Consider the following 24,542-nt stretch of genomic DNA (forward strand, 5'->3'; position numbering starts at 1 on the left):
GTCGGCCGCGGCAGATGCAGATGCAGATGACGACCGTGACTGCCGTGACCGTGCTCTCTGTCCTTTGACGGCACAGCTCGCTGAAGACGGCGCCTGGTCGTTGCTGCCCCGCCATTGCTAATAATACCTGCCTTCTGACTCGGCTGCTGGCTCCAGCCATATTTCTTACCCTGTTCGTTCAATATACTGCGTTATTTCTGTCTGACAGGCGACGTCGCTTGAGTTCTGTTGCGTAACGGTGTGCCGGCCCGCATCGGCAAAACATCGCCATGCCGGCGACCAAGAAAGTCGTTCTCCTGGCCTGCGGCTCCTTCAACCCCGTGACAAACATGCACCTTCGAATGTTCGGTACGTTCCTTGCACGTCTTTTGTCGTCTGTGAGCTGCTAACGGTTGTCACGAAGCCTCGAAAAGTTCGGTTGTCATATGCGCCGTTCTCTCGAGTGGAATGAATGCACTATCATCCGGCTACTCCAAAAGAGTGTCCGATAGATACGGGCGTTAAAGGATCACCCGATTCCTTTCTTACTTAATCCGCAACACAACCCGCACAAACCCCCCAAAAGAGTTGCCGATGTTGTGTTCACATTTTAATTTGTTCTTTTAATTTGTGGCGTACAACGTAACGCTCGTTGAATCAGTTCGATCACCTTCGCAACAATGCGTCTTTGAAGCCATGCCATGAGAACGTCTCCAAACGGTAGCGACAGCTGCGTGATAACGGTGGATAGTGCGAACGCCCGAGCAAAGAAACAGCCGCAACCGTTTTGACAATTTTCGATCCTCATTCTTTAATCAGCTGTTGCTTGTTGACCTTACGACGTTTGGATCACGTGCGACAGCCTGCAGGTGCTTTTTTTGTTTGTTTGCTTGTTTGTTTTCGTTTGCGTGTTTGTCTCCGTGCTTCTAGGATGACGGCTTGCTGGCATCCTAGCTAGAGACAGAGCCAGGGGGATCGGGGAGACCGGGCAATCGTTTCGGACGTTGTGGCCAATGTCGTGCAATGTTCCCCCCTCCGGACGGCGGCGCCGTTTTTGCGTTTTATATTTTCTTTTTCATCCGGCGGCAAGTCAAACATGCAGCCGGCGCCGTTTGTCGCCGATGTTGGCGTTTCCTGCTAGTCTAGGCTCAAAAAGATATGTAGAAAATAAGAAAAAAGCTTCCTGTATGTCTTCTATGACACGTGTGCCAGTCTAGACGGGAAGAGATATGTGGAAAAGAAAGAAGCTTCCTGTATGCCTTGTATGACACGCATACTTCGACATTGAAGCACATGCAGGAAGAAAAAAACGCTTTCCTGTAATCATGCCGCACATGCTTTGTGATGCTCGATACGCTGTTTCCTGTCGCTGCCTCCTACGGGACTTTTTTGTGAAAGCTGGCCTTGCTTGAGTTTATGTTAAGGAAAGTAAATTGAGCGGTGCATTGATTTAGACGAAGAGACGAGATGATTATGGTGAAGCACTGATATGCCCCGTACAATGGCGACCTTATCAGCTTCGTTTGATCAAATGTTGTCGGTAAAGATACCTTTTCAAGCTATCTTTATTGATTATTTACTATGCAAGCCACTTTTATTGCAGGTAACAATGAATGTAGCTTCGCAAGCTATCTTGTTATCTGTCAGTCGCCAGTTCTAACCTCAAGTGCCAGTTACTTCCGCATCGGAGTCACAGACCTCAAACGGGGCAACGAACTGGAGAGTCTGACATCTATCAGTCAGGCAGCTGCTGGCGTATCACCAGTGGTAAATGAGCAGCGTTTGAGGTACAACTTCCAAGCCAAATTTCCTCTATCTGAGTGACAAAGTGTATGTTGAAGGGTTCAGTGATGGAAATGTGATCAAGGCATTATGCATTCACACATGCTGTGAGGGGAAGGAAATTCCCACAAAGTTTCAGTTGAGGAATTACTTTCGTCTTGACTGTTCTGCCTGACAGGGGCCTGTTGTATAAAAATGTGCGACAAACTGTACACAGTAACCTGCATCAGCATTTCAACTGAAAATGGTTTCGTCGTGCCTCCCGGAGCCGTTGAGGAAAAGTTGTCTCTGCCAATTTCAGACCTCTTTATCCTGCAGACCTCTTTATCCTCTTTATTCTGCACCTCTTTGTGACCCAACTGTAAAACAGAGCATGCTGTGTATTCAAAGATAGGCTGGAACTGAGAAAAAAAGAGAAGGGAAGAAGTACTCTTAACGAGTACAATGAAGACGAGATCAAAACTTGGTTCATTAAAAAAACTGCCTTGCTTTGGTAACAGCGATGCCAATGTTGTTTGCAAACTTCTAATAAAAAATTAAAGCCATTCCACTCATTGTGAAAGCTGTCGGAACTGCAGAGCAGTGCTTCGCCATAATGGGCTGTACCGCCGTTATCCGCTTACTGCTACCACCCCATACAATTCAAATTTCCCGCCTTCGCAGTGCTCGCGTGCCCTCTGCCTGCAACTGCACCAGTGGGAGTTCTGTTCTCTTTGTGCTTTTCTCCCCGCATGTGCCAGCGTTGCACTGCCATAGTTTGCATTTACTATCGTAAAAACCAACCCAACGGGCGTCCTTAACTAACGGAACGCAGGTGCAGCTGGTTAATTACATATATTTTCCCTCAAATGTACCTATAGTTTTCTCTGCGCTAAACAACGGGAAGATGCGTGACAAGCGCCAGTGTTTCACGAGTTTGGAACGCCTATGACTATATAAACCGCTTGGCTTTCGAAGCCTCTGGGGTACGCCACGAACAACAGCGTTACCCCGGGACGCCGCCTTGGTGCTCTATATACTTGGGTCGAGCGAGCGAGCTAGAACGACAAGGCGAGCGCCTAAAGTGCTCTGCACTTAATATTGGAGATATTAGAGGCTACAGGGGAAGCAGTGGCTACTCCCCAAACACTTTTTCACCGGGTCTCTGTGATGTCGCGTAATTTTGTTTGTGCGATTCACGACTGCTGACCTGAGTCACCGCCAAGAAGCATGATTGCACGATTGTAGCGGGGCTTCTAGTTCCATCTTAACGTATCACCTGGATGCTAATGGGCAGCTGAAAGAAACGGTAAAATTGTTGTCGGCTGTTGCAAATGAAAAGTTACTGTCCCTTCCTAAATAAAGTTGAAAGGAGCCTGAAAGCTAAAAGTGTGCCAAATAAATCTTCAAACCTTAAAAGACCCAAATCGCAGGCGAAGAACGAAGCCACGCAACGATTTTTTGCGCACTAAGTGACCGCATCTACGAACGATCTAAATGTATACCGATAGTACGTGGTTTATGAGATGAAGGTACACTGTTGTACTCCTCCTTCTTGATCGATGTGTGTATTGTCTCATCTTGAACCGTTCCTTTTTTGCAATTTGCGAGTGACCGTTTTGACACGATGGAAGCCCGGTTTCACGCACGCGCTGGGGGTCCAGAGACCTTATCAGAGCTCTTCGGTCGGCAGACCAGTCTATGGGGAAATGCATTCGTTTTTTGACAGGACACCATGGTACCACCGAGAGAGCCTTCGGTTTAAAAACCTAGAATCATTGCACCAGAGAGTATAGGCTGTGACCTTGTGACCTAAGCAAAACGATTTATTTTACCGGTCGTTTTCTGCCTTTATTCTAGCTTGTCTTCCTTTCTTTTGTTTTTTTGTGGTAGTACAGAACATTTTGCAGTTGGAATGTAGGGGAGTAGTAAATTCTTTCGAGCTTGTGAGGTCTCTCAGTATAATAATCTGCCTCCAGGAAACACACCTTTATGCAAGTCACAGCCGCTTCTGAGAACAATACAGTAAAAGCTCATTAATTCGAACTCGAAGGGGACCATAAAATTGTTCGAATTAAGCGGACGGGCGCTAGAATGAATGGAAATCACGCCACACTGCGCGTGTGGAACACAAAGAAGCCACCTCGGGACTCTTTATCGCGAATTAGACATAACTACACATTTGTGGCTGGTGATTTCGTAACTAATAATGGCACGCATCGGAGCACTGGCGCCCTCCGTAAAAGCGAAATAAGCTGTTGCAGTAGTGTAGTGCGCGCGCCACGCTGTTGTTTTTCTGTTTCGCTGTTTTGCATCTCTAGGATATTTGTTTTGGTTTGGATTTGCAACACATTGCATTCACTCTGGGCCGACTTCTTCTACGATGAGTAATGGAAACCAGGGGATCATAGTTCGAATTAACCGTTCTGGATACCGACGCATTCGAACTACCCGGAGTTTTCCCCAATTGAAATATATAGGGCTGTGGCGGATTAGGGTGGGGGGTTCGAATTAACCGATGTCGAATTAACGAGCTTTTACTGTACTCTGTTTTTAGAATTAAGGCTGTAATGCGGAACTAAGGAGAAGAAAAGGACGAAGGTGCTTGCAGAACCGAAGGAATGCCTCTGCTTGGGCCATTTTGGGATCCCTTGCCCTAAGCGTTTTGTTAAGTTGGGGCTATGTGGTGGGGCTTTTCTGTCTCCTGAAGCAGCAGCAGGCAGCCAATAAACCCATCTGGGTTCTATTGCATTAGGTGTAGGCAGAATGATAAAGATAGCCTCTTTTGGAGTCTGAGCAGTGTTTTTCATTAGCTGTTTAAAAACATGTTTTTGTGTGCGGTCATATGCATGTGTGTACACTTAATTTAAAACTGTGCCTACCGCATTTGCACCTTTCCTCTTCTCCTTATAGGGGCCGTGGAGACAAAATACAAGTTTGTTTTATTCGAAAGATTTCATGTTTTATAGTACCCCCAGCACTTGTCTGGCAGCAAAGGATGCCGTATTCACTGAGAAGTTAATCAATTTAGGTTAAAATTTTGTTTCTCTCACCAAATCATGTGTTTTCGTGGCGTCAGCCATGAAGTCACAAGGGCGGGAACTCAAATGAACTTCCAATGCGTCATTCGACTCTGCGGCCTTGCTTATCGTCAGTCCTCCCAGATGGCGCCACCATAGTCAGCCGCGGACTGTTGTCCACCGTTGCTTTGTTTTTGACTGTTTGCACCTGGCTTGTTTCTGTTACTGTAGAAAGTAATCATTTCATGAAACATGGGGTATGCTTGATAAATATGGTCACGTAAGACACCGTCGCTTACGCCAATCGGCCAGTGGCGTCTGAGACAGCCCCAAAGCACCGGAGTTCTATGCAGCTAAAACAAGAATTGTGCGCGCAGTACCACCGGCAGTATGCATTGGTGCTTCTATGTTCACGTGTACTTTCGTAACTTCCACTGTTTGCCCCACCATTCTACTGCTATAAAAAGAATGTGCCCTAAATTTAAGCACAAATAGCTTGTTTGGCAAGCTTATAAGCCTTGCCTAGTTTGTTTGCTTTTGCCGGCCTCAACCAATCACAGAGCTGGCTGGTATGACATCATAGGTTCTGTTGCGGGAAATGACCTAGTGGGTCGCATGGCCATTCCCTTTTTTTTTCTAATTATATAGCTTATTTGAGTGAAGTGTGCATTAAAAGTGGTGTCAGTATAATTCTAATAGGCAATCATTCGAATGAACCAAACTTGTGTTTTGTCTGCATGGCCCCTTTAAAGCAGCTGACCTTACCAAGGCTTTACGTGCATCTAGATTGGGTGCCCGCTGTTTTCTATCCTTATGAGTTGAGAAGTGACCTAAGTCTCGATTTATGCTCCCGTTGGATAGAGAAATGTGAAGTTGCATGAGTTGAACCACGCAGCACAGCGCCAAAATAAAATTAGGCTGGTTTACTTCAATGTTTGTTCAAGTGTTTCGGATGCGTTTGGTGGCAGCGGAGTGACCTGGCTTCCTGCAGAAAAGTAACGTTGTCGTGAAGTTTTAAAAATTTTGGGCTACAGAGCTTTACGGCAGATTTTTCAAGCAGGCACTGCTAGCGTCGTTCTTTGGAACTTTGCATAAATCTCTGCAGCGCAATGTCTACTAGCCCAGAATGAATGGCTTTTTGTGCAGAGCTGGCGCGGGACCACCTGTCGTCGAGCAGTTCGGTGGAGGTGGTGTGCGGCCTGATGTCCCCCGTGGCCGACAGCTACTCCAAGGCAGGGCTGGTGCCAGCCACCCATCGGTGCCGGATGCTTTCGCTCGCACTGGCCTCCAACCCCTGGGTCCGGTGAGTCTGTGCTCCACAACAAAGTTGTTTCATCGAGACTTCTTCGGAAGGATTTTGATCCACACGTTGAAGAAATCGTGATTGGTTCTAACTTTGACCGCAACTACCCCCTATGGTGACCCGCTTGAATCAGTGTGGCTTCAGTGCCAGAAGCCCCAATTTTAACTGTGATGCACATTACAGAATTCCAAGCTGTCTCAAGTGATGTCCGTGATGACGGGCCTGTACCCTACGGACAGGTTTGCCGGGTCAAACTGCAAACTTAGAATTCACTCCAAGGGGGCCCCAGTGTTTACTTATTGTGAGTTTCTGTTTATGCATTGAGAAGGGACGCTACAATATCAACATCAACAGTTCTTCAGTTATGCCAAAAATTCGAAAAATGTGTTGGTAGCGCCACTGTATGCACTTTTGCGCCGTGCTATCTGGGATGTCATAAATTGTAAATGGCAAGATGAGACTATTTTTCTGAAACAAGCAGTAAATGAAGAAACTTGTAAATTTATAACGAACGTAAGGGAAAAGCAGTAGAGAGGAATGCAGCTGTAATTGTTTATTCCTAATGAAACAAAGCAACGTTTGTGGCTGAAAGAGCGACTAAAGCCATGATCATTCAGTTGAAGCCAAGAGTTTTTCATATTTAGCCTTTGGTGGCACCTCAGTTTTGTGCAGTTTGACGAATGGTTGCGCAGGGAAGAGTGGGCCTCATTTAGGTGCACAGAATAGATTTATGCCGACGTTCTCAGTATGTGTCTTAAAGGGGCACTGACACAAAATTTTGAAGGCGAGATAACTTCGGAGGTAGATTGGTGGGAACACATATACATCATCTGCAAAATATCAGCGGCAAATACAGCCTAGAACATATTTAAAATCAATTTTAAAGTGTGCGAAACGCAACCGAGCAGCCAGCAGAGGACCACGCTCAATCGACATCCCGAGGATATTGTGTAAATAAACATCCAAACACGTCACGAGTTTGTGTTTGCCGCTTCCGCACTGCTGGCGTTTTTCGCCGGCTCGCCCGGCTCGCCGCTCCAATCGGAGGGCCGGAGGGCGGAGCTTGTGCTCTCGAGAACGAACGACCCGATCGTTGGGGGCGGAGGCGCCGTGATTTCATCAGCTAATCGGGCAGCTGGCCGCTACCAAAGTTCTACAGCGATTCCAGGCACTCTGTTTCTATTACTGTTTATTACCATTGGATGCAAAAACGCGCCGGAGGCACGAAAAGCCCACTGAGCTAGCCGCACGGTCGCTGTGCAGGCGGCGGCCACGGCCGCGAAGTGGCGCAGGTAGCTCGAGTGATAGGTTGTTACCGCTGCACGAAATTGTCCCCAAGTCCCGACCATGGTGGCTTACATGAGAAAGGAGGTAATGATGCGATGGCGGGTTGCATTAAAAATTGTCAACTGCACCGCTTACGAGAGCGGCACTCGAATATCCGCCGCAGTGCTAAGCCGAACACATCTGTAGGCGGACCTGTAGGCAGACCGGCCGGCTGCTCCCAGTGCGCGTCTTGCCACCCACCGTCTCGAGCGTCGCGCGTCGTTCTTTAGCCGCGGTAGCATTTGCACTCGCAGCGCCTGCGTCACACACATCCACGGTCGCTTTTTAATTAAGCGCCCCACGAGATCAGTACGTGGGGGCATTCGCAGAAACTGCCGTCGATGCGGATTCGACAGTGCTACGGCGGCTCTGCTCTGTGATATCCCTCCGACGGTCACGTGGTCAGCTTTGTTCACACAAAATCCACAAAATCCACCGTTTCACGGCACTCGCTGAAACCGAAACTGCGACTGGCCGCATTAAAAATGCCTCTAATTAAACAACCGTCACACGCTGAAGCAAATGAGGTTTCTACAGGTTATAGGTAGGTCACTAGCTACTTATCGCAACAAAAAAAACAAGATGCAAAATTTTTGTGTCAGTGCCCCTTTAAGCTTGTCTAGCCCCAACGCCGTCTCGTTCCCCTCCTTGTCCGTCCCCCCCAGGCTGGACACGTGGGAGTGCGAGCAGAAGTGCTGGACGGAGACGCGGCGGGTGCTGGACCACCACCGGCAGCGGCTGTCGGCCGAGGGGCTGCCCACACAGCCGGGCCCGAAGAGGCGCCGGCGGCGACAGAGCAACGAGAACCTCAATGGCAAGTCTGTTCTACTCCATCCCCCTCCCTTCCACTCGCACCAGCCTGACCATTCCTCGAACGATTTTGATTCTCGCTGTCCAAGTCTATGGATACAGCTGTCACCCAGTGTCTTGGCTGGCTCAAAGAGCTGGACCAGAGAGGGTTATTGACGGGTTGAACAAAATGCGCATTTATTTTACGGGAAGGAAAACCACTGAAGCCCGCTGACAACCAAACAACACAAAACTAACTGAAAAGACCTCCTACCCCGAAATCATAAACACAACAAACAACGGTGTACAATACGCGGCAAATGAAATGCGAACACGAAAATATGAATCAGAACATGCAAAATAGAAAAAATCTGTTCATTGGGGTCTAATAATGGCTCGCTATTGGTATCTTCGGAAAGCCACATTCCCGAACTTTGTTATAACCAAGCCACGCGTCATTTTGACTTGTATGGAGAGAAATCGCGCTATTTGCATGTTCTGATTCATATTTTCGTGCTTGCGTTTCATTTGCCGCATATTGTACATCCCCAACGTTAATATTTCTACACGTCCTATACAAGGGCCCTCTAAGTAATGTCCTGTGACTTACTAATGTCCCTAGGGGACGGGCCTACCCCTGTCGCCGGCGCTGACATGGTGTAGACTTTGCAGGGCCGTGACAAGGTGGTAGCTGTATTGGTCGAGGTGCTGGCATCGATGTGCATGGTCATTTTTGGGACATTGTCAGTGCCACTGGTCCCGACGGGGTTCCTCAGCGGCTTCTGTGTGGTAGCCAACACAGCAGGAGGCAGCCCCTGGTCTTGAAACTGTTGGTGTGGCAGCAGAAGGCACCCGGGAGGATCAGGAAGCGCTGCCGCGGGAAGATGGTCAGAGCGTACCGTATAATGCGGAATATAGGTCGAGATTTTTTACAGAAAAATTTGCCGAAAAGTCACCCCTCGACCTATATTGCAGTCACTGGCAGTTGTCATCTGGCGGCCGGGAAGCCCATCGAGCCCATCCAAACCCCAAAGGCACCATCGCCACCACCATCAATCGCACGTGACGCCATCTTTGTTTTGTTGCTTCTCTCGCTGTCGGCGAATGTGTGCGTGCAATTTTCTTCTTGCTCAAAATGAGTTTAGGCACTTGGCGCCAGTTTACAGCAGCATTTAAAAGAAAAGTTGGTGGTTTTCCAAGGCCAATGACGTGTCCGCCTTGCGCCAGTTCGGTATCACCAAAAGAAGCGTTGCTAGCAGCATTAGCTGAAGGGGCACCTCTCAGTATGCAACGCTCGGAAGGCCTCGTTTCATGGGCGCTGCTCTGTGCACCTGTGCTGCTGTACAAAGGGGCAAATTTTGTCCGCTAGCGTCGTGCGATGTCTCTACGAATGGATACCCCAAGACGTTTGCTGACCGCCTGCACAGACTGGCTGTCGTTCCGGTCTGCACACGAGCGTCCCATGCTTTGCGCTCGTTTCACGATGACATCATCTTGCGAGTGTTTAAGAAGTGCCGCATAAGCAATTCCCTGGACTGCAACGAGGACAACAGCGAGCCAGAAGCAGTGGTCCGACGACACTTCAGACAGTTTTAAAGGAGTAATCTGAGACGAAACAAGTTATAGTCTCAATAAAACAATTGTTGGTACCTAATTATTTTTTTTTTTTTTTTTGCATTTTTCGGCTACAAGGTAAGGGGGTCGACCTATATTCCGCCTCGACCTATATTCCGCATTATACGGTAGGTTGACAGCCGTAGATGTTCGACGTAGGTGCCCCATCATCACCGCTGGGGCCGCCAATGCACAGATTGGGACTCGGAGGATGGGGCCGATGCGATGCTGGCCCGCTCCAGCCCAGGCTTGCATGGCGTTATTGAGGCCTGGCCACATCCCCCTGTCTCGCTCCTCCCAGACCGTCTGCCTCTCGTGCTGCCTGCTCCTGCTGTTCTCCTGCCTTCCTGTAAGCCCGCTTGTCCTGGGCGTAAATTCTTTCACCCGGCAGTTACGACATTCTCTAAATGGGCTGTGCTGTTTCAACTTCACGAGTCATTGCCCCATTTGTCGCTGCTCATTGGGGCTTCCTCTGATTAGTCCACTTGCTGGCGGCACATTTAAATTTTGTTGTCTTGTTCTTCGTCTCCAGCCCTTCAATTGCACACATCATCCCAGTCCCCTTCGGGAATTGCCCCTTGAACCATGAAAATAGCAGAGTAGCAAATCGCAGCCTGAGGTGCTTCTGCAGAACTTGTCGGGGGGCAAGTCGGTGGATCTTTGGGGGAAACCATGAACTGTGCAGAAGGATGTGTTGCTGGGCAAGTTGGTATTCAGCTGTGGAGCACATTACAGCGTGACGACAGACAAGAGCTAAGACAGAACAGCTCTTGTCCCATGTTCTGTCTTAGTCCTCCTATGCCTTCACGCTTTAATGTGCTCCACAGGCACAGATTGGAAAATGTTGTTCTGTCTAATAGAGGCGGAGAACTTGTGCTCGTCCCATCTTATCTTTGTTTGCCCTTGGTCGCGCTAAGCCTGTGTTTTCCCCCCCGAAGCAGTGTTTCCCTTACCGCATTAACACAATCGTGTTTTCCCCGAATTTCTCAAGAGCCCCATTTGCCCCTTGAATACAGTGCAACTCTGGGAAGCTGCTTACCAGTAGAATGGACTTCTGCAGCTGTTGGTCTCTCTCTATCTCCTTGTGCTTCGCACGACCGGTGATGTGATGCAGTTGCATGCTCTTGCTCTGTGCAGAGGCCTCGTCGAATGTGCAGCTGATGCTGCTTTGTGGAGCTGACCTGATGCAGTCGTTCCGGGTGCCTGGCCTATGGGCGGACCAAGACGTGAGTGCGGTTCGCTGTACTTCTTAGCACGAGCCTCGCCAAAAGACAAACGAGGAGAGGAAAAGAATGGGCGCTGACTCTCAGCTTAGTTTTAGCTCAGCTTAGTTTTAGCTTAGCTTAGCGAGAATACAGGGTACAGGGTGTGTGCTACCTGATTGCCTGCTATTCTTCTCATTTCAACTCTGGTGGTGTTTGATATTTTTGTGGGTAGTGCAAACGTGTGTGCAATATTTAGTTAACCCACACGACAGCGCAACTCCAGCTCCATGAAAAGAACCTTCGTTCCCGATTTTTATTATCTCTTAGAGAACCTCTAAGGCTTATCTGCTTGTAGTGTTTCTATAAGGTTTCTTCAAGAGCTATGTCTAGGATAGAGTGCAAATGCAGCAACAACATGGCTTCATTTGGGGGCAACTGGATGAGCTTTTTTCACACTTGTAAGACTGAGCGTTGAATGTGTAAAGCTGGCAACGGAAACGTCTGTGTTCAAAGAATATAAGTGGGCCAACACTCACAATTTGTTAATTATATTGCCCATCCCTAAAGACTGGTAAGCTTTTTAGAAAAGGTGGTATGTCAGTGGGCAAATAAGTACTCTAAAGACAGCTCGCTAGGTTGCCAGCCTCAGGTGGTTTGTGGAGGTAAAGGTATGTTTTTTTTTAGGGAATCGAAACGGCTGCATGCAAGTTGCTTTTTGGTCGAGTTCACGTGGTTTGTAGCACTCATTTAAGTAGAAAAATATTAATTGGGAATTTGCTTTGACCGGTGCAGTGAAAAAAGTGGATGCACAAAGTTATAAATGCGATAAGTAAATGCAGTGTAGTTGAGTCTCGGTAACTCAGCCTCAGTTAATTCAGTTTCCTCATTTCCCTCAACCATATTTTGATGTCTTGCAGTGCTCGCACTTCTGCGCCAAATGCGCCAATTCACACAAGATGAGGTATCCTGCGCCATCCTGATAAAAAAAAAAAAAACAATTTCGCAAGCAAGTGCTCCAAAATTTATGTCGCGCAAATCACGTGCGGCCTGTTAGAATTGCTACTTCGCAGTGGGGTCTAGACATGTAATATTCACTGTCGTGCTGCATGTTGCCTTTTATCCACACCAAAAAGGAACTACATACCTTGAAAATTATGTTTCGCTGCATTTTTGCTATTGGGTGGAGTGTACTCAGGGGATTTAATCGCATCAAACTTGTGGCGACGTAGCGGCTGTTTTGAAAGACGGGGGAAAAAAAATCCCATTGCTTGATTCCAGGAATGCCAGGTTAGGCTATGAATAACCAATTTGGGCTACTTGTGGTTGGCAGGAAAATATTTTGATTGGCTATTTGGCTATTTTGGGGCTATTTGGAGAGCCGATTGTGAAAGCTATTTGTAATGCATGTTCGAGCCTGCCTACTGGGAAGTGTTTTCAGTGACTCTTTGGAAAAGTGGTCCCCTAGCAAGGACAAGAACACCATTATTCTTCAGCAGTGCCGTTCGTTTGTGGTTGCATGTGTAAATCACCTTGAAGCGCCTTTCATCCAATTTGACACTGTTGGACGACCTCCACATGAATTACTGGACGATACTGGTCAATCTTTAGTGTTGAGAGATGCTTTGGACACATCTAGCAGTTGCTGTTTAGTTGCTCCAAGGGCGCTCCAAAAGTGGCATTTAGGTGCTCCCAATTGCTCCAAAATTAATAATTTGCTGATACAAAAATTGCTCCAAATCACCGTTCATCCGTGGCACCACTGTGATTCCAACAGAGAAAAAATGACAGCACCGGCTAGAGCATAACTCTGTTTTCGTAGCGTAAGCTACACTGGCCGAGGTTGAGCGGTTTTGCGTGTGCCGTGAAGGGCCGTTCTGTGCAAGTGCGAGAAGCATTGGATTGGTTTGGATCGGATTGGCTTGGATTGCATTTGATTTGGATTGGATTGGAATAAATTGGATTGTGTTGGATTAAATCTAATCCAATTGGAGTACAGGTGCTGAACCTTAGCTCATGCAACGTTTATCCTGGCATAGCCGAGCAAAGCCACTGCTAATTTTTTTTTCATATCTGGAGTTGAATCCTTTCCTTGTCAAGCTGACACGATTAATGCGTGATGTCTGTATGACCTTATTGAATAGATGCATTTATACGTGTACAAGTGATTCCCGCATCTTCGTTGTGGGGGCCCTGAGTGCAATTTTATTATTCGCACAGGCACCAGGGCGGCCTGTGCTGGGTAGTGATGCGTTGCCGTGTTGTCTTCCTCCTGCTCCCCCTCTTCCCTCCCTGCCCGCCTCTTCCATCCCGGTGGTCCGGCTCGGTCGTGAAGATAGAGCACATCCTGACTCAGTACGGCCTGGTGGTGGTGACCCGGGCGGGCTACGACGTGGCACGCATCATCTACGACACGGACATCCTCTACCGGCTACGGGTAGGGAGGGCCGCTGCGTGGCAGTGGCGGTGTCATCTTGTATTTAGCACTCTAGGTCATCGAGATGCATTTCAAGTAAAAATTATGGGACAATGTAATACCCATGCCACACGTACACAAAAAATGGCATTAAGTGCTGAAGGCCTTAACATGCCAAATGACATTAACTGGTCGGGCCATGCTGCACGCAAAACACAAAGGCATTAAATGTGTTAGGCATGATGGTGATCATCACCAAAAAGAGAAATTCACTCATATTTTAGAAGTATTTAACGTAGAGAAAAACATCTCACATGGGTTACAGATGTTTTTTGTTTTTTTTTTGTGGAAGAAAACGTTATGAGAAACAGTGTTTTCTTAAAAATGGTGTGAGCCATTTCTAAAAGTGGCTTCATCAGCTGCCATCGCCTGCCAGTGGTAGCCAAATCCGAAAAATTTAGCACGATGAGTGACGCGATGTTTTGCCTTTTGCCACTGTTTTTGTGACCTTCGTCTTCATCAAAACTTCGGCACCAAGGGTGCACAAGAATTGTGTACGTGTGGCACAGGTATAATGTGCATGTGTTCTATGTCAGCAAGTAAGCCTCATTTGTGTCGCTAAGAGAGTGCAGCTGGATCTTGCTTGTCCTCTTTAATGTGTGTGCATCGGATAAGCGTACGTTCCCACAGTTACGCTGGTGAAGGTGTCGAAGAACCGACCTCCATCAGTTCTCTCCTTGACTTCCATCGAAGGAAGTTGCCTCGATGGAAGTGAAGACATTGCAAGTTGAAGTGATGTCTTCTCAGCGAAGCATTTCTGTACAGTAATAAAGCCAACTTCTAAGGAGGTCACTGTGTAGTGCTTTGCAGGGATACATGGGGCGTATGATGTTTTAATGAAAGGTGCGAGGGTCTTCCTTTTTTGGTGTGAGCGAGATTATATTGCCGGTGGAAAAATTTCTTCACAACAATGCATTCCTGCGTAGCAGGAAAGCCAGCTTAGAAGGAGCTCGGTGCATAGCTCACTCGCTACTCATTTATCCAACACGTTCAACTTGAAAGGGGCTCTCTGCAATTATTCGTCTAAGTAGTGAAATACATTTTTTAATGGATCGATTTGTATTGCGGTATTGAGGCCAGAATTTATTGCTAAAAGTAAGGTGAAGTCGTTTTACCTGGATCTGGAATTTGGTAGTCGTGTTTTTGCTTTCCACTTTTTTTTTTTTTTTCAGCGACCAATCTTGATGTGTATTTCAGTGACTTCATAATTCGATAAAACATTTCCTCATAATCTAAATCTTTCAGCCCACAAAAGTGGCATTTATTTCTTGCAGAGGAACTTATACCCATTCACAAAGGTGGGACAAACTTAAAAAAAAAAAAACCTGCTTGCAAAGGCAGGGTTGCTCGAGAGAAATTGATGCAATTTTCTTGTCAGTAAGTCTTGCGTATGTTAGATTAATGCTGCTGCTACTCTGGCGTTTCAAATGAATTTCAACTGAACATCAGTAACACTGCTGCTATCAACTTCTGTTTTCGTAGAGTGGAGCTAAGTTTACAATAATGTGTGGTTTCTCACAATAAAAACATTGCGAAGGAATGTTTGACATGTTTGCGAAGGAATGTTTCAAAGCTGTATAGCTTTCCTTTGTAGCCGTTTGGCTGCATTTAGGTGGATGTCAAACATTCCTTCGCAAAAACTTACTCCACCTTTAGGATTTCCCCTAAATCTGGTCGAATAAAAACATTGCTATTCGTGTCTAAAACTACTTATGAATGCAATTAGACGGTATTTCTTTTTCACAAATTGGGAATCACTTTCAAGGCGTTTGCTCTCTGCTTAAAAAGTATTGTAAGTTAGGGAAAAATCAGTTGCTCTATGCAGTAGTTAAAAAAATGTTGATGTTAACTCATTAATCTGTTTTCAATATTCCGAAAGTTGCGACAGCTGGAATTTGCATCTCGAAGGCATTTGGGAGCTTGAATGAGCTCAAAGCACATTTGAACCGAATGCCTTGGTGGTGGTACAGTGCTGATATTCCTCTATGAATATTTCAGATGCTTTTTTTAATGAAATTGTGGAAGTATCGCAACATCTCGTCGCATAAAAAAAAACATTTTAGCATCTCTGTTTCATGTTTCCAGCACCCATACAACAACATTTTAACACCGGAATAAATTTTTGAGTATTTGACCAGCATTGAGTGAGCCACGCAAGACGTCTTGTAGTGTGGAAACAGGCGTCGCCTCCAATTTTGTCTCAGCCCAGCTAACCCGGGCTATTTTCATTTAGACCTTAGCTAAACCAAAGCCGGGAAATCACCGAAAGCCACTACATATTAAAAACCACATTGCTAGAAGATTCGCTGACACTTCAGTGCCGTAATAAGATTCACAACATTTACTTTTGTTTTAGATCTAAAACCAACCAATTCTGCTCGTCTCATTTTGGGAACAGTGGAGCCACAATAACTCAGATTGCTTTTTCTGCTGTATTCAGGTAGAAGTTAAGAACAGCAGTAGCTTATGTAGGGTATTGCACTGCCAAAGTAACGAACTCGTGTCCAAGCATGCGCACATTTTAAAAGAAGATTGCGGGTAATGCATTAAATTGTGTGCTTTTGTGGCATGGTTTGCTCGTCGTCACTGTCATAGTTTACAAGCAGATTAAGTTAAAAAAATCACAGAAACAACTGGTGTTACGTTCGATGTACTCCCAGTAACGCATTCTTTCTGTCGCACGGAGCAACAGCCGACTGCATTAATGAGGCTCAGGGGCAACTTCTGTTGTCGTTCTTTAGTTACACCCAAGTATAGTTTGAATGTGTAGAAGGTGAGGAGCAGTGCTTGTGTGTTTTTACAGGTTCAGTCCCCGCACTTGCGCAGATTTTTGTAAAATGACTGACCATAATTCCAGCAGAAAAATAACATGTCGGGATATCTAATGACAGAAAAATTGCCCTCTTTCTTTTTGAAGAGGAACAGGCTGAAAGACAAGAAATTAAGCTTTGGGAATTTGAAATGCCCAAAGTATTAGTAAAGTACACAATCGTCGAACAAATTTGCGTGTGCTTCTATGTGTGGGTTTCAGCCCCTAATTGGCATCCTTTGCAATCACCCTGTCACTCACTAACTTGTGGCGTCGAAAAAGAAGTTTCACATTGCATGCAGCGGTTGCTCATTCATGTCAATATAAGCACAAGGTTGTTTTGTCGAGTAACAGCTCAAAATTAATGTTGTCCTTGTTGTGGATCGGGTGGGGCTTCACGTGGTCCACAGCAGCACCTGATGGCTCAGAGTAGCCATCGATGTGCGGCACACAGTAACAGGACGATCAGTGCATGGCTACGCGTGCACTGGGGATGGCCTTTCGTAGCAAGCATGGCTCCCATAACAGCCGTGCAGACGGACCGTCAAATAAACAGGGGTGAGACAGCTGCGCATATTGCGCCTTTTTGATACAATTCCATTTTCCTGCGTCAAGCTGCTCCAAAAGCATGAAAATTGCGAAAATTGCGCCAAACTGCTCCAGAAGAGCCTGAAAGGCACGGATTTCGATGCTCATGTCAGTTCCGGCGGGGACGAAAGCCTCTCGCACCCCGGTGACGGCTTTTATTGTCGGTCAACAGAAATGGAAAAAATAGAAAGACTGAAACGAAGCAAACGATAGCTTCTAAAACACGATTCGTTTTCTGTCCGGGTTCGCTAAAACGGCCTTCCCGATTAGGCATCGCTGTGGCTACAAACATGGCCGCCGCCTGATCTGCCTGCTACTGCCTACTTCACGCGCTCACTGCGCATCGCCGATATTTTCCCTGGTTTATTTTACGCTATCAGCTGGGTTCCAGTCTATTCATTCTATCAATTGTGGCTCTGAACAGTGACGTTAATGGTTTAGATTGGCGCGAGATTACGAGAAGTTGCGCGGCTCGTAGAAAAGTTTTGAAATGTGGGGCTTACGACTTCGGCGTGATTTGTCCTTGAGCGCGAAACGCGGTGCGTGCGTCAATAATCGGGTTCGTGAATTGAACTTTTTGGCTCGTTGTGGTGTTATAAAATGCTGAGGTGTTGCTGTGCTTCGAAGCGCGATCGCGAGCCTCAGCCCGGGATGGAACGGTCGGCACGAAAGTTGCGGGCTGCGCTGCAGCGCCGCGACCTGTCCAGGCAGCGCCCAATAGCTGCAGGACTGCATGGTTGCCATAGCACGCGACTAATAACACTTGATGTATGCGAAGTGAAATTTAATGCCCAAATCTAGGTGGCTAAACAGTAACGCTACTCAAATGATCACCGGGTGGACGTGCGCCCCACGGACTGCAACGGGTAGGCTGGTTGGGCTATGCGACCATTATCTCGAAGTTGCTCAACTGTTGCCGTGACTACACTCGTTCGTACAACGCAGCCTGGGATTACAAAAATAATAATTCTAGCATTGAAATGATAAAAAAAAACGCCACAATTGCAGAGCCCTTAAATTTGATAATGATAACGGCAGTTTTTTTGTCAGTGTTGCGTACATCCGCAACACAATATCACTAGTTAGGAAAAAGGTAGTGCAGTCAGAACTTTGTGATACTCTTAAAAAATTATTTCACGTAAGGCTGTTTCAGTGTTCTGTGTATTCAAAACTGATTGGAATGTGTACTTGACCCTTCAAATTGCTGCAATAATGATTTTTTAAGCTCACAAGACGATGTATTAAATGTCCCTACCTGCTCCAAATCAAGATTCTTCTGCTCCAAAATCGAAATTTTGCTGCTCCGAAAACTGCTCCCAAATCTCTTTGGGCTGCCTCACCCCTGAATAAAGAACAGTCTAAGCGGCTTGGGGAGATAGCAAGTGTTTTAGACACACTTCATGCATACCCTGTGCAGTGCTGGTGACATGGCCACACCTGTTTTTCACGCAGAGTCACATTCACGTCGTCACAGAGTGGATTCCAAACGAGATCAGTGCCACGGCAGTGAGGTGAGCCTGTGGTTGTGTTTGCCACATTTAAAAGTATTACGTCATTTATTACTGTAAAATCTCGTTACTAGAGACACTCAAGGGACCAGGGAAAGAAACGTGTCTCTTGTAACAACAGTCTCTTGTATGCAAAGTTGCCGTCTTGGTGAACATTAAAAAACCAGCCAAACTGTTTTCATTCAAATGTTTCTAGTAACCAAGTGCTTCTGGTAACAGTGTCTCTGGCAATGAGGTTTTACTGTATTTGTTTTAAGGTTGGGATGATATTGATATGTTTGTTATTGGGGGCGAAGCAGTCTTTTTAATGATCCAAATTCGTATCTTGTCTTCATGGCTCCTTTAACTATGCCAGTGCAGTAAGCACAGCAAATAGTGCGATCTGTAACAGAAGGTGGTGGAACTGATCACGAGGCTGGTTTGATTTTGGCTGCGAAGTTTATTACTCTGATGGAGGCAAACAACTAAAATGCTAGTGTGTCAAGACTGTGGCGCGGTAGCTAAAAGGTCTTTTGGGTGGCCTGAATTAATCTGTAGTTTTCCAGTCACCCCAATTTGAACTTTCTGAACTGGTGCAAAGAACATGCTTGCGGGAGAAGCATTTCGGGATTTGAAGCAGATGATTCGAAGTTCCTGTTTACTGAAGGTGCAAAAATATTGGAAACTTCGTATAGTTTACTCTTTTTGTGGAGATTATTTGTGCGTTTTGACTGTTTCAAAATTTCCAACAATACAACAGTAGCAACAACAAAGATATCGGCTTTGCCGCGTGATATGCATGTCCTGGCTTCACTGCACTGCACCTGCCTTTGTGTGACCTCGGAAAAGCAAGATGCCATAGCTGCGTGGGGAAGCTTAACAAGCATAAACCTTGCCTAAAACAGCAATATATAACAAGTAAGCGTGTTATTTTAGGAAGGAGTTGTTTTTTGTTGTTATCGAGGCAAGTAACATTGAATTAAATGAGTGTTGTAAATTTCATTGAACAACTCTTGCAAAAGAACAATTTGGTAACAGCAGGAGATGCAGCGGAAAGCACTCTCAGTGCATGAGCGTGGATGTGTAGCAGCACTAACAGTGGCAGTGATGGCCGTTTCTCCTTCAAGGCGGGCCCTGATGCGTGGCGAGAGTGTCAAGTACCTCCTCCAAGACTCGGTCATCGACTACATCCGGGAGAACAGCCTCTACATGCACTCGAGCACAGAAGAGTGAGTCTCTCTGTCCCCTTCACGTAGCTTCGGGGGCGAGGGGCCCTCTTTTACAGTTCCATGAGTAATGCTCATACAGTACTAGTCATTTGTTGTGGTGGTAGTCACGGATATGAAACTTGTGCTACCTTGTTAAGGGCTGGCATTTTCTTCAAGTGTGGTTATGAGCAGGCACCTTACAGTTCAGTGTGGTTATAAGCAGGCACTTACAGTTCAATTGTAGGGGCAAGGACTGCTAGAGAATAAAATCTGCCAGTTTGGCAATGTATGTATCTGAAATTGAAAGCTTTTTTTTTTCCCAGGTAATATTGTATGTGTTAAAAAATTCAATGTATTACAGAGTAAGAGAATGTGTGTGTATGTGTGTGTGTGTGTGTGGGGGGGGGGGGGGGTAGCTGCTGTCGTCTGTTTGAATGCAAAGACAACATGACTTCAGGATTGATCTGAAAACACTCGAAATGTGGAACATAACATAACCATAACCTGTGAAGGGATATGCATTTGTGCTTTTAGTAACCTCAGTTAAATTTCAGCTGGCAGAATTGTTTTTAGGTCACGTGATACGCTTAGAGTTGTAATGACAAGTTTAGGTGTGAAACGTCGCAACATTTTCATTTTCAGTAGTTTTGGTCTCAGATTAGTAATATTTCGTTTAGATTGGTTAGGAATAATTTTCATGTTTTTGATATAAGTTTGTACTTTTATGTGCACTAGCATGGATATGCTTGAGAAACTAAGTTGTGGGTCCAGTTAAAGCACAGTGACATTGGCTGCTTGTCACCATGTCCTGTTCTTCTGTAAAACTTCGTTATTGTATTTTTATCAATGATATACATGTAGGTAGATGAACGAAACTTTCAATTGAAATTTGTACTAGAAAATATTTTCCTTGTTACTTTTTTGTTCATCTCAGACACCCAGCAAAGGGTCAAAAAAGGATAGTTATTACCTTCAGCTTAAGCCACCCATAAGTGTGTTGAGAGATTTATAAGCTCCAGTAATTCCTGCAAAATAACATACACGTCAGCGGAAAAAAAAAATTCGTAGAAACAAAGAATCAGTGCAATTGATAGTGTGTATGTCATAGAAGACTTTAAGGTAATTTTTGCAGACTGCACTGGAAAGTTCGGTGAAATAGGGCGTGTTAATGATTTCAGAGTTTCATTAGAACAGTGGGATACGGAAAATACGGGGGATACGGGAGGTCGTTCCCAGCCACTTGGGGTGCTCGGGGAAGGGGATTCGTATGCAATAGTGTCAAGGAGGCGGATTTGCCGGGGCAGGGATGGCACCTAGCTGGTGCCGGGTTGTGACATTAAAACGGTGCCGTTGTTTACCCCACAAACAACCTCATGGCTCCTGCCGTGCTGACAACAGTCGGAGCTTGACCCACGTCCGCAGAGCAAAAGGTAACAAGCCCCACAAGGCCCTGTGCACTCTCATAAGCGGGTCACTGCAGCAGAAATTTATTTTAAGCCTCATATCCGAGAGTTAAACTTCTTGTTGTACTGGAACTCCATCTGGCTTGGGCAGGAAGTCTACCAACAAAATCTTGCAGCTGCTGACGCCTCCGTTGCCTCTTGCACAGAGGCATCAAAGCAGGCTGGTAAAACGGCTTATAAATGCGAAGACATCTCTCCGCAGTGTAACTGGTAGTGTATTCGAAGTTTAGTGAGTTCAAGTGTTCCCTGTAGGCTAGAAAATAGGGCCTAATTGTTAGCCTAATGTTGTTTCTTGTGAATGGCAGCAAGCTAGTAATGATACTTTGACAGATTCCTTGTCAACGCACTTTCACTGCCCATTCGCACATACATTTTAACCTTTCTGCTGCAGTGGCCCATCGAATGATGCACACTGATGCACACACCAATGCACCAACGCCATGAGATGAAAAACGGCTTTGTCTGCAGCGCTGGCACACTTCTTACGGCGAGAGGCTTCCCGCTTTTTAATGCCTTTTTTTTTCAGCATTAGTGAGCAGTAGCTGCCAAACTAGTGTCAGTGCCGTAACACATTCAATAGCATCAACAAGTATGCAACTCGGAGGTCAGGTTTCCAATGAAGTCAGATCTTCATGGTGTGACAAACAATGAATGACATCTTTGCATCCAGGGCCGTACCCAGAAATTTTTTTCGGGGGGGGTTATGAATTTTGGGAAGGGGGTAGTTTTGCTGAAAGCAACAGTAAGTATTGTTTACGTGCTGCCTGAAAAGATTTCGGGAGGGGTTCGAACCCCCAAACCCCCCCTCTGGGTACGGCCCTGTTTGCATCATTCCAGCCTTGTCGAGACTGGATTGTCTTGGCTTTGTGCCAGCGCTACCTGCCTGCCGCTGCAAGCATGATTGTTAAGGTCTCTTGCAGTGACACACCAATGCCCATAATTGTAGTTTTGCTTTGGATTACGTGCTGATGTCGGCATGAGCAAGTTCGCAAGCAGCTTGATACAAGTTCACTGCAAAGATGACAATGCCTGCCTGCCTTTGTTAGGGCCGCTGGTTCTGAATAACCTATTTCATGTCTACGAAAGCATTCCCCTATTTGTGCAAGCCCTGTCCTTATCTAACCACTGCTCTTCGCTTTAGTTAGAGATCTCTGTATTTTATAGGACTTGTGTAGTGTTTTGTAGTAACGTACCATCGGTGCTTATTGGTTTTGCCTCTGAAGAAGGGTGTATTCTGTTGAAACCTAGTTATTGGGTGCCATTGATGCGAGTGCTTCATTTTCTAAGTTTACGTGTTCAATTGTTGTGTTTAAAACATCATGGAACTCATTGGAGGCACCTTTATTAAAAATGTGTACTTACGTGCCTAAGCGCGTAATTCAGCATCACAGTGAGCTTCTTTTTTCTCAACGTTCAGACTAGGCCTTGCTGGCTGTTGGAAGATAAGGTCATTCTCAAATGGAAACACAGTTGCCATAAAAAGAGCACTTCTTGTACCTGTAAGGTACGAGTGTCATCCAAATTGTAGCCGTATTATACGGGTACCATTGCCATTTCCAGCATCTGGAACTTGAGGAACTTCTCATCGTGCGTTTGGAGCAAACCTCAGCAGCAGAGAACTCAGTTGTCAGCACCTAAGGATGGTCTGCATATGGATCCGAAGCACTCACCTGGCATATGTGCAGCTAGCTGCGCATAGAATGAATGAGCTTAGTCAGCAACGCTGTGTCGTTAAGCGGTGCTCCTCCGCTACTCCACGCGCAGTGTCAACTCGAACCACACGGAGACGGACGACGGCCAGGAGACGGCCGTGTGACAGTTCCAGACAACCGCAGCCCACCGCTGGCCTCGACCACTAGGGGGCGCCACCGTTGCAACTACCGTCACGGCCCTACCAAGCGCCAGTGGGCTACGTGGCTACTCCTGTGGCTACCCCCTTTCGTCCCAGCCAACTATGGTCCACGCGAAGCTGCTAGCCAGGGAAGCTGTTGCACCCTGAAGATGTCAACCTTGGTGCAGCAGCTGCATTGCTAACAACTCGCATGTCGGTGCGTGCGCTTGGACATTTGAACGTTAGGTGCCGGGATCTGTTTCGTAATTCTGTTCGCTAGAACGCATGTTCCCCACTTCTCCAACTGGTGGTGCTTCCAGGGTTGGAGGAGACGGTGACGTCGATTATCAGTATTAATGTGGGCAGTTCACTTGCAATATGCGCCAAGTCCATGTAATGTTGCTTCGCTGCGGTAGACTGCATTGGCATTTTTAGATTGAAGAAGCGAATGAGCAGTAGCTGGAATGTATGCTTGGGAAACATTCATCGGAGCACTTTTTTTTTTTTTTTGCACACTTATTTAATTTCACGAACATGCCAGCCGGGGAAATGTCGGTGCAAACTTGTCCCAACATAGCCAGTAGGGAAAGCAATCAAAACGGGCTTGTGCAAGGCGGTCCAAGTTTCTGTCGGCTTTCCAGCTCATTCTGGAAACACGTGGGAGGATGTTAACGCAAAGTAACCACTGCATGTTGTTGCGTGAGACTGCACTTTTTTTTTCGACTCAAAATCACCCGCGCATCATGTGGCACTTTCTCCTTAGACAAACGCGAGGTGCGCCCTCAGCAGCATTTGAAAGTGAGGCACGTTTTTATTTTGGTTTTTAGCGTCATGGACTTGTTTGTAGCCGTACATAGGTTCAGTGCCTATGTAAATTGCTTTGATGTATGGAAGGCAGGTCAGCAACAGACGGCACCAGTCACTGATCAACAGCGCAAAAGCATGCTTGCAGCTGTGAAAGTCTGGTGTTTGTTGGCCGCTGATTGTACCATTTTCTGTCGCCCATTCCTTATTAATGTGTCTCCCAATTTCGCGTAGTTTGTCTTAGCATAGACCGTGTGCCAACTTTGTTGTAACTGCAGCTGAGTAGCTTTTGATGTGCTGCCATGTAGCTGTATTTTGTAGTGCGTCGCAAGGGAGGCTGCGTTCCGCGTTGATTGCCATTAGGGAAGTTTTTACCTTTTGACTCTTCTTCTTTCTTGCTGTCTCAGTGGAATTCGACTGCGGTGTGCCAAGTTTCAGCCCTCACTGCAATAACTGTTTTAGAGGGACAGCGAATGCATGCGTGAGAATGCTTGCTTCCAAACGAAGTGTTAATTTTATCCTTGTTTGCGGGCACAACTCATGGTTGTGTCAGCTTTTAGTTTGTTTGTCTTTTTCTTTTGACGTACGACAGCAGAGGGTTCGATTAAGAGTGTAGTAGTACTTGTATGTGACTGGTTCGCTTCTCGAGAGTTTCAGTGGACCGTTTTGCTTCCGCATGCCTTCCCATGTTGTTGAGCCAAGTGAGCCCAATGTCGGGTCATTCTCTTTATTTCAGAGCATTGTGTTTCGGCTGTAGTGCAGCATTCCTGCATGCTTGAACGTTCATTCTTTTTTGCATGCAGTTTTTAGAATTTGGTGCCGTCTTGCATTGACGGAAAGGAACTGCATGTGAATGGCAAAAATAAAGTGTATTTCCCGAGA

General features: G+C 46.3%; 1 protein-coding gene across 2 annotated transcripts; it reads left to right on the forward strand.

The window, feature by feature from the left end:
• Nmnat (nicotinamide mononucleotide adenylyltransferase) lies at positions 1 to 24,542 on the forward strand. Of its 2 annotated transcripts, XM_077689827.1 has the most exons (9): positions 1 to 348; positions 5,907 to 6,063; positions 8,055 to 8,203; positions 10,930 to 11,018; positions 13,330 to 13,431; positions 18,320 to 18,378; positions 19,482 to 19,583; positions 20,961 to 20,992; positions 22,790 to 24,542. In XM_077689827.1, exons 1-9 carry the CDS (start codon positions 270 to 272, stop codon positions 22,882 to 22,884), a joined length of 864 nt encoding a protein of 287 aa, XP_077545953.1. In that variant the 5' UTR covers positions 1 to 269; the 3' UTR covers positions 22,885 to 24,542. The 2 variants fall into 2 exon arrangements, with proteins under 2 accessions (XP_077545953.1, XP_077545956.1); XM_077689830.1 differs by lacking the exon at positions 20,961 to 20,992.

The sequence above is a fragment of the Haemaphysalis longicornis genome, unplaced genomic scaffold (assembly GCF_048455015.1).
Source record: "Haemaphysalis longicornis isolate Haplotype H1 unplaced genomic scaffold, Haemaphysalis longicornis Haplotype H1 scaffold_10, whole genome shotgun sequence".
Lineage (NCBI taxonomy): Eukaryota > Metazoa > Arthropoda > Arachnida > Ixodida > Ixodidae > Haemaphysalis > Haemaphysalis longicornis.

Coding starts and splice junctions, on each gene's coding strand:
- Nmnat (XM_077689827.1), top strand. CDS start 270: ATGCCGGCGACCAAGAAAGTCGTTCTCCTGGCCTGCGGCTCCTTCAAC. Junction 6,064..8,054: donor GCCTCCAACCCCTGGGTCCG/GTGAGTCTGTGC, acceptor CGTCCCCCCCAG/GCTGGACACGTGGGAGTGCG. Junction 11,019..13,329: donor GCCTATGGGCGGACCAAGAC/GTGAGTGCGGTT, acceptor TCGGTCGTGAAG/ATAGAGCACATCCTGACTCA.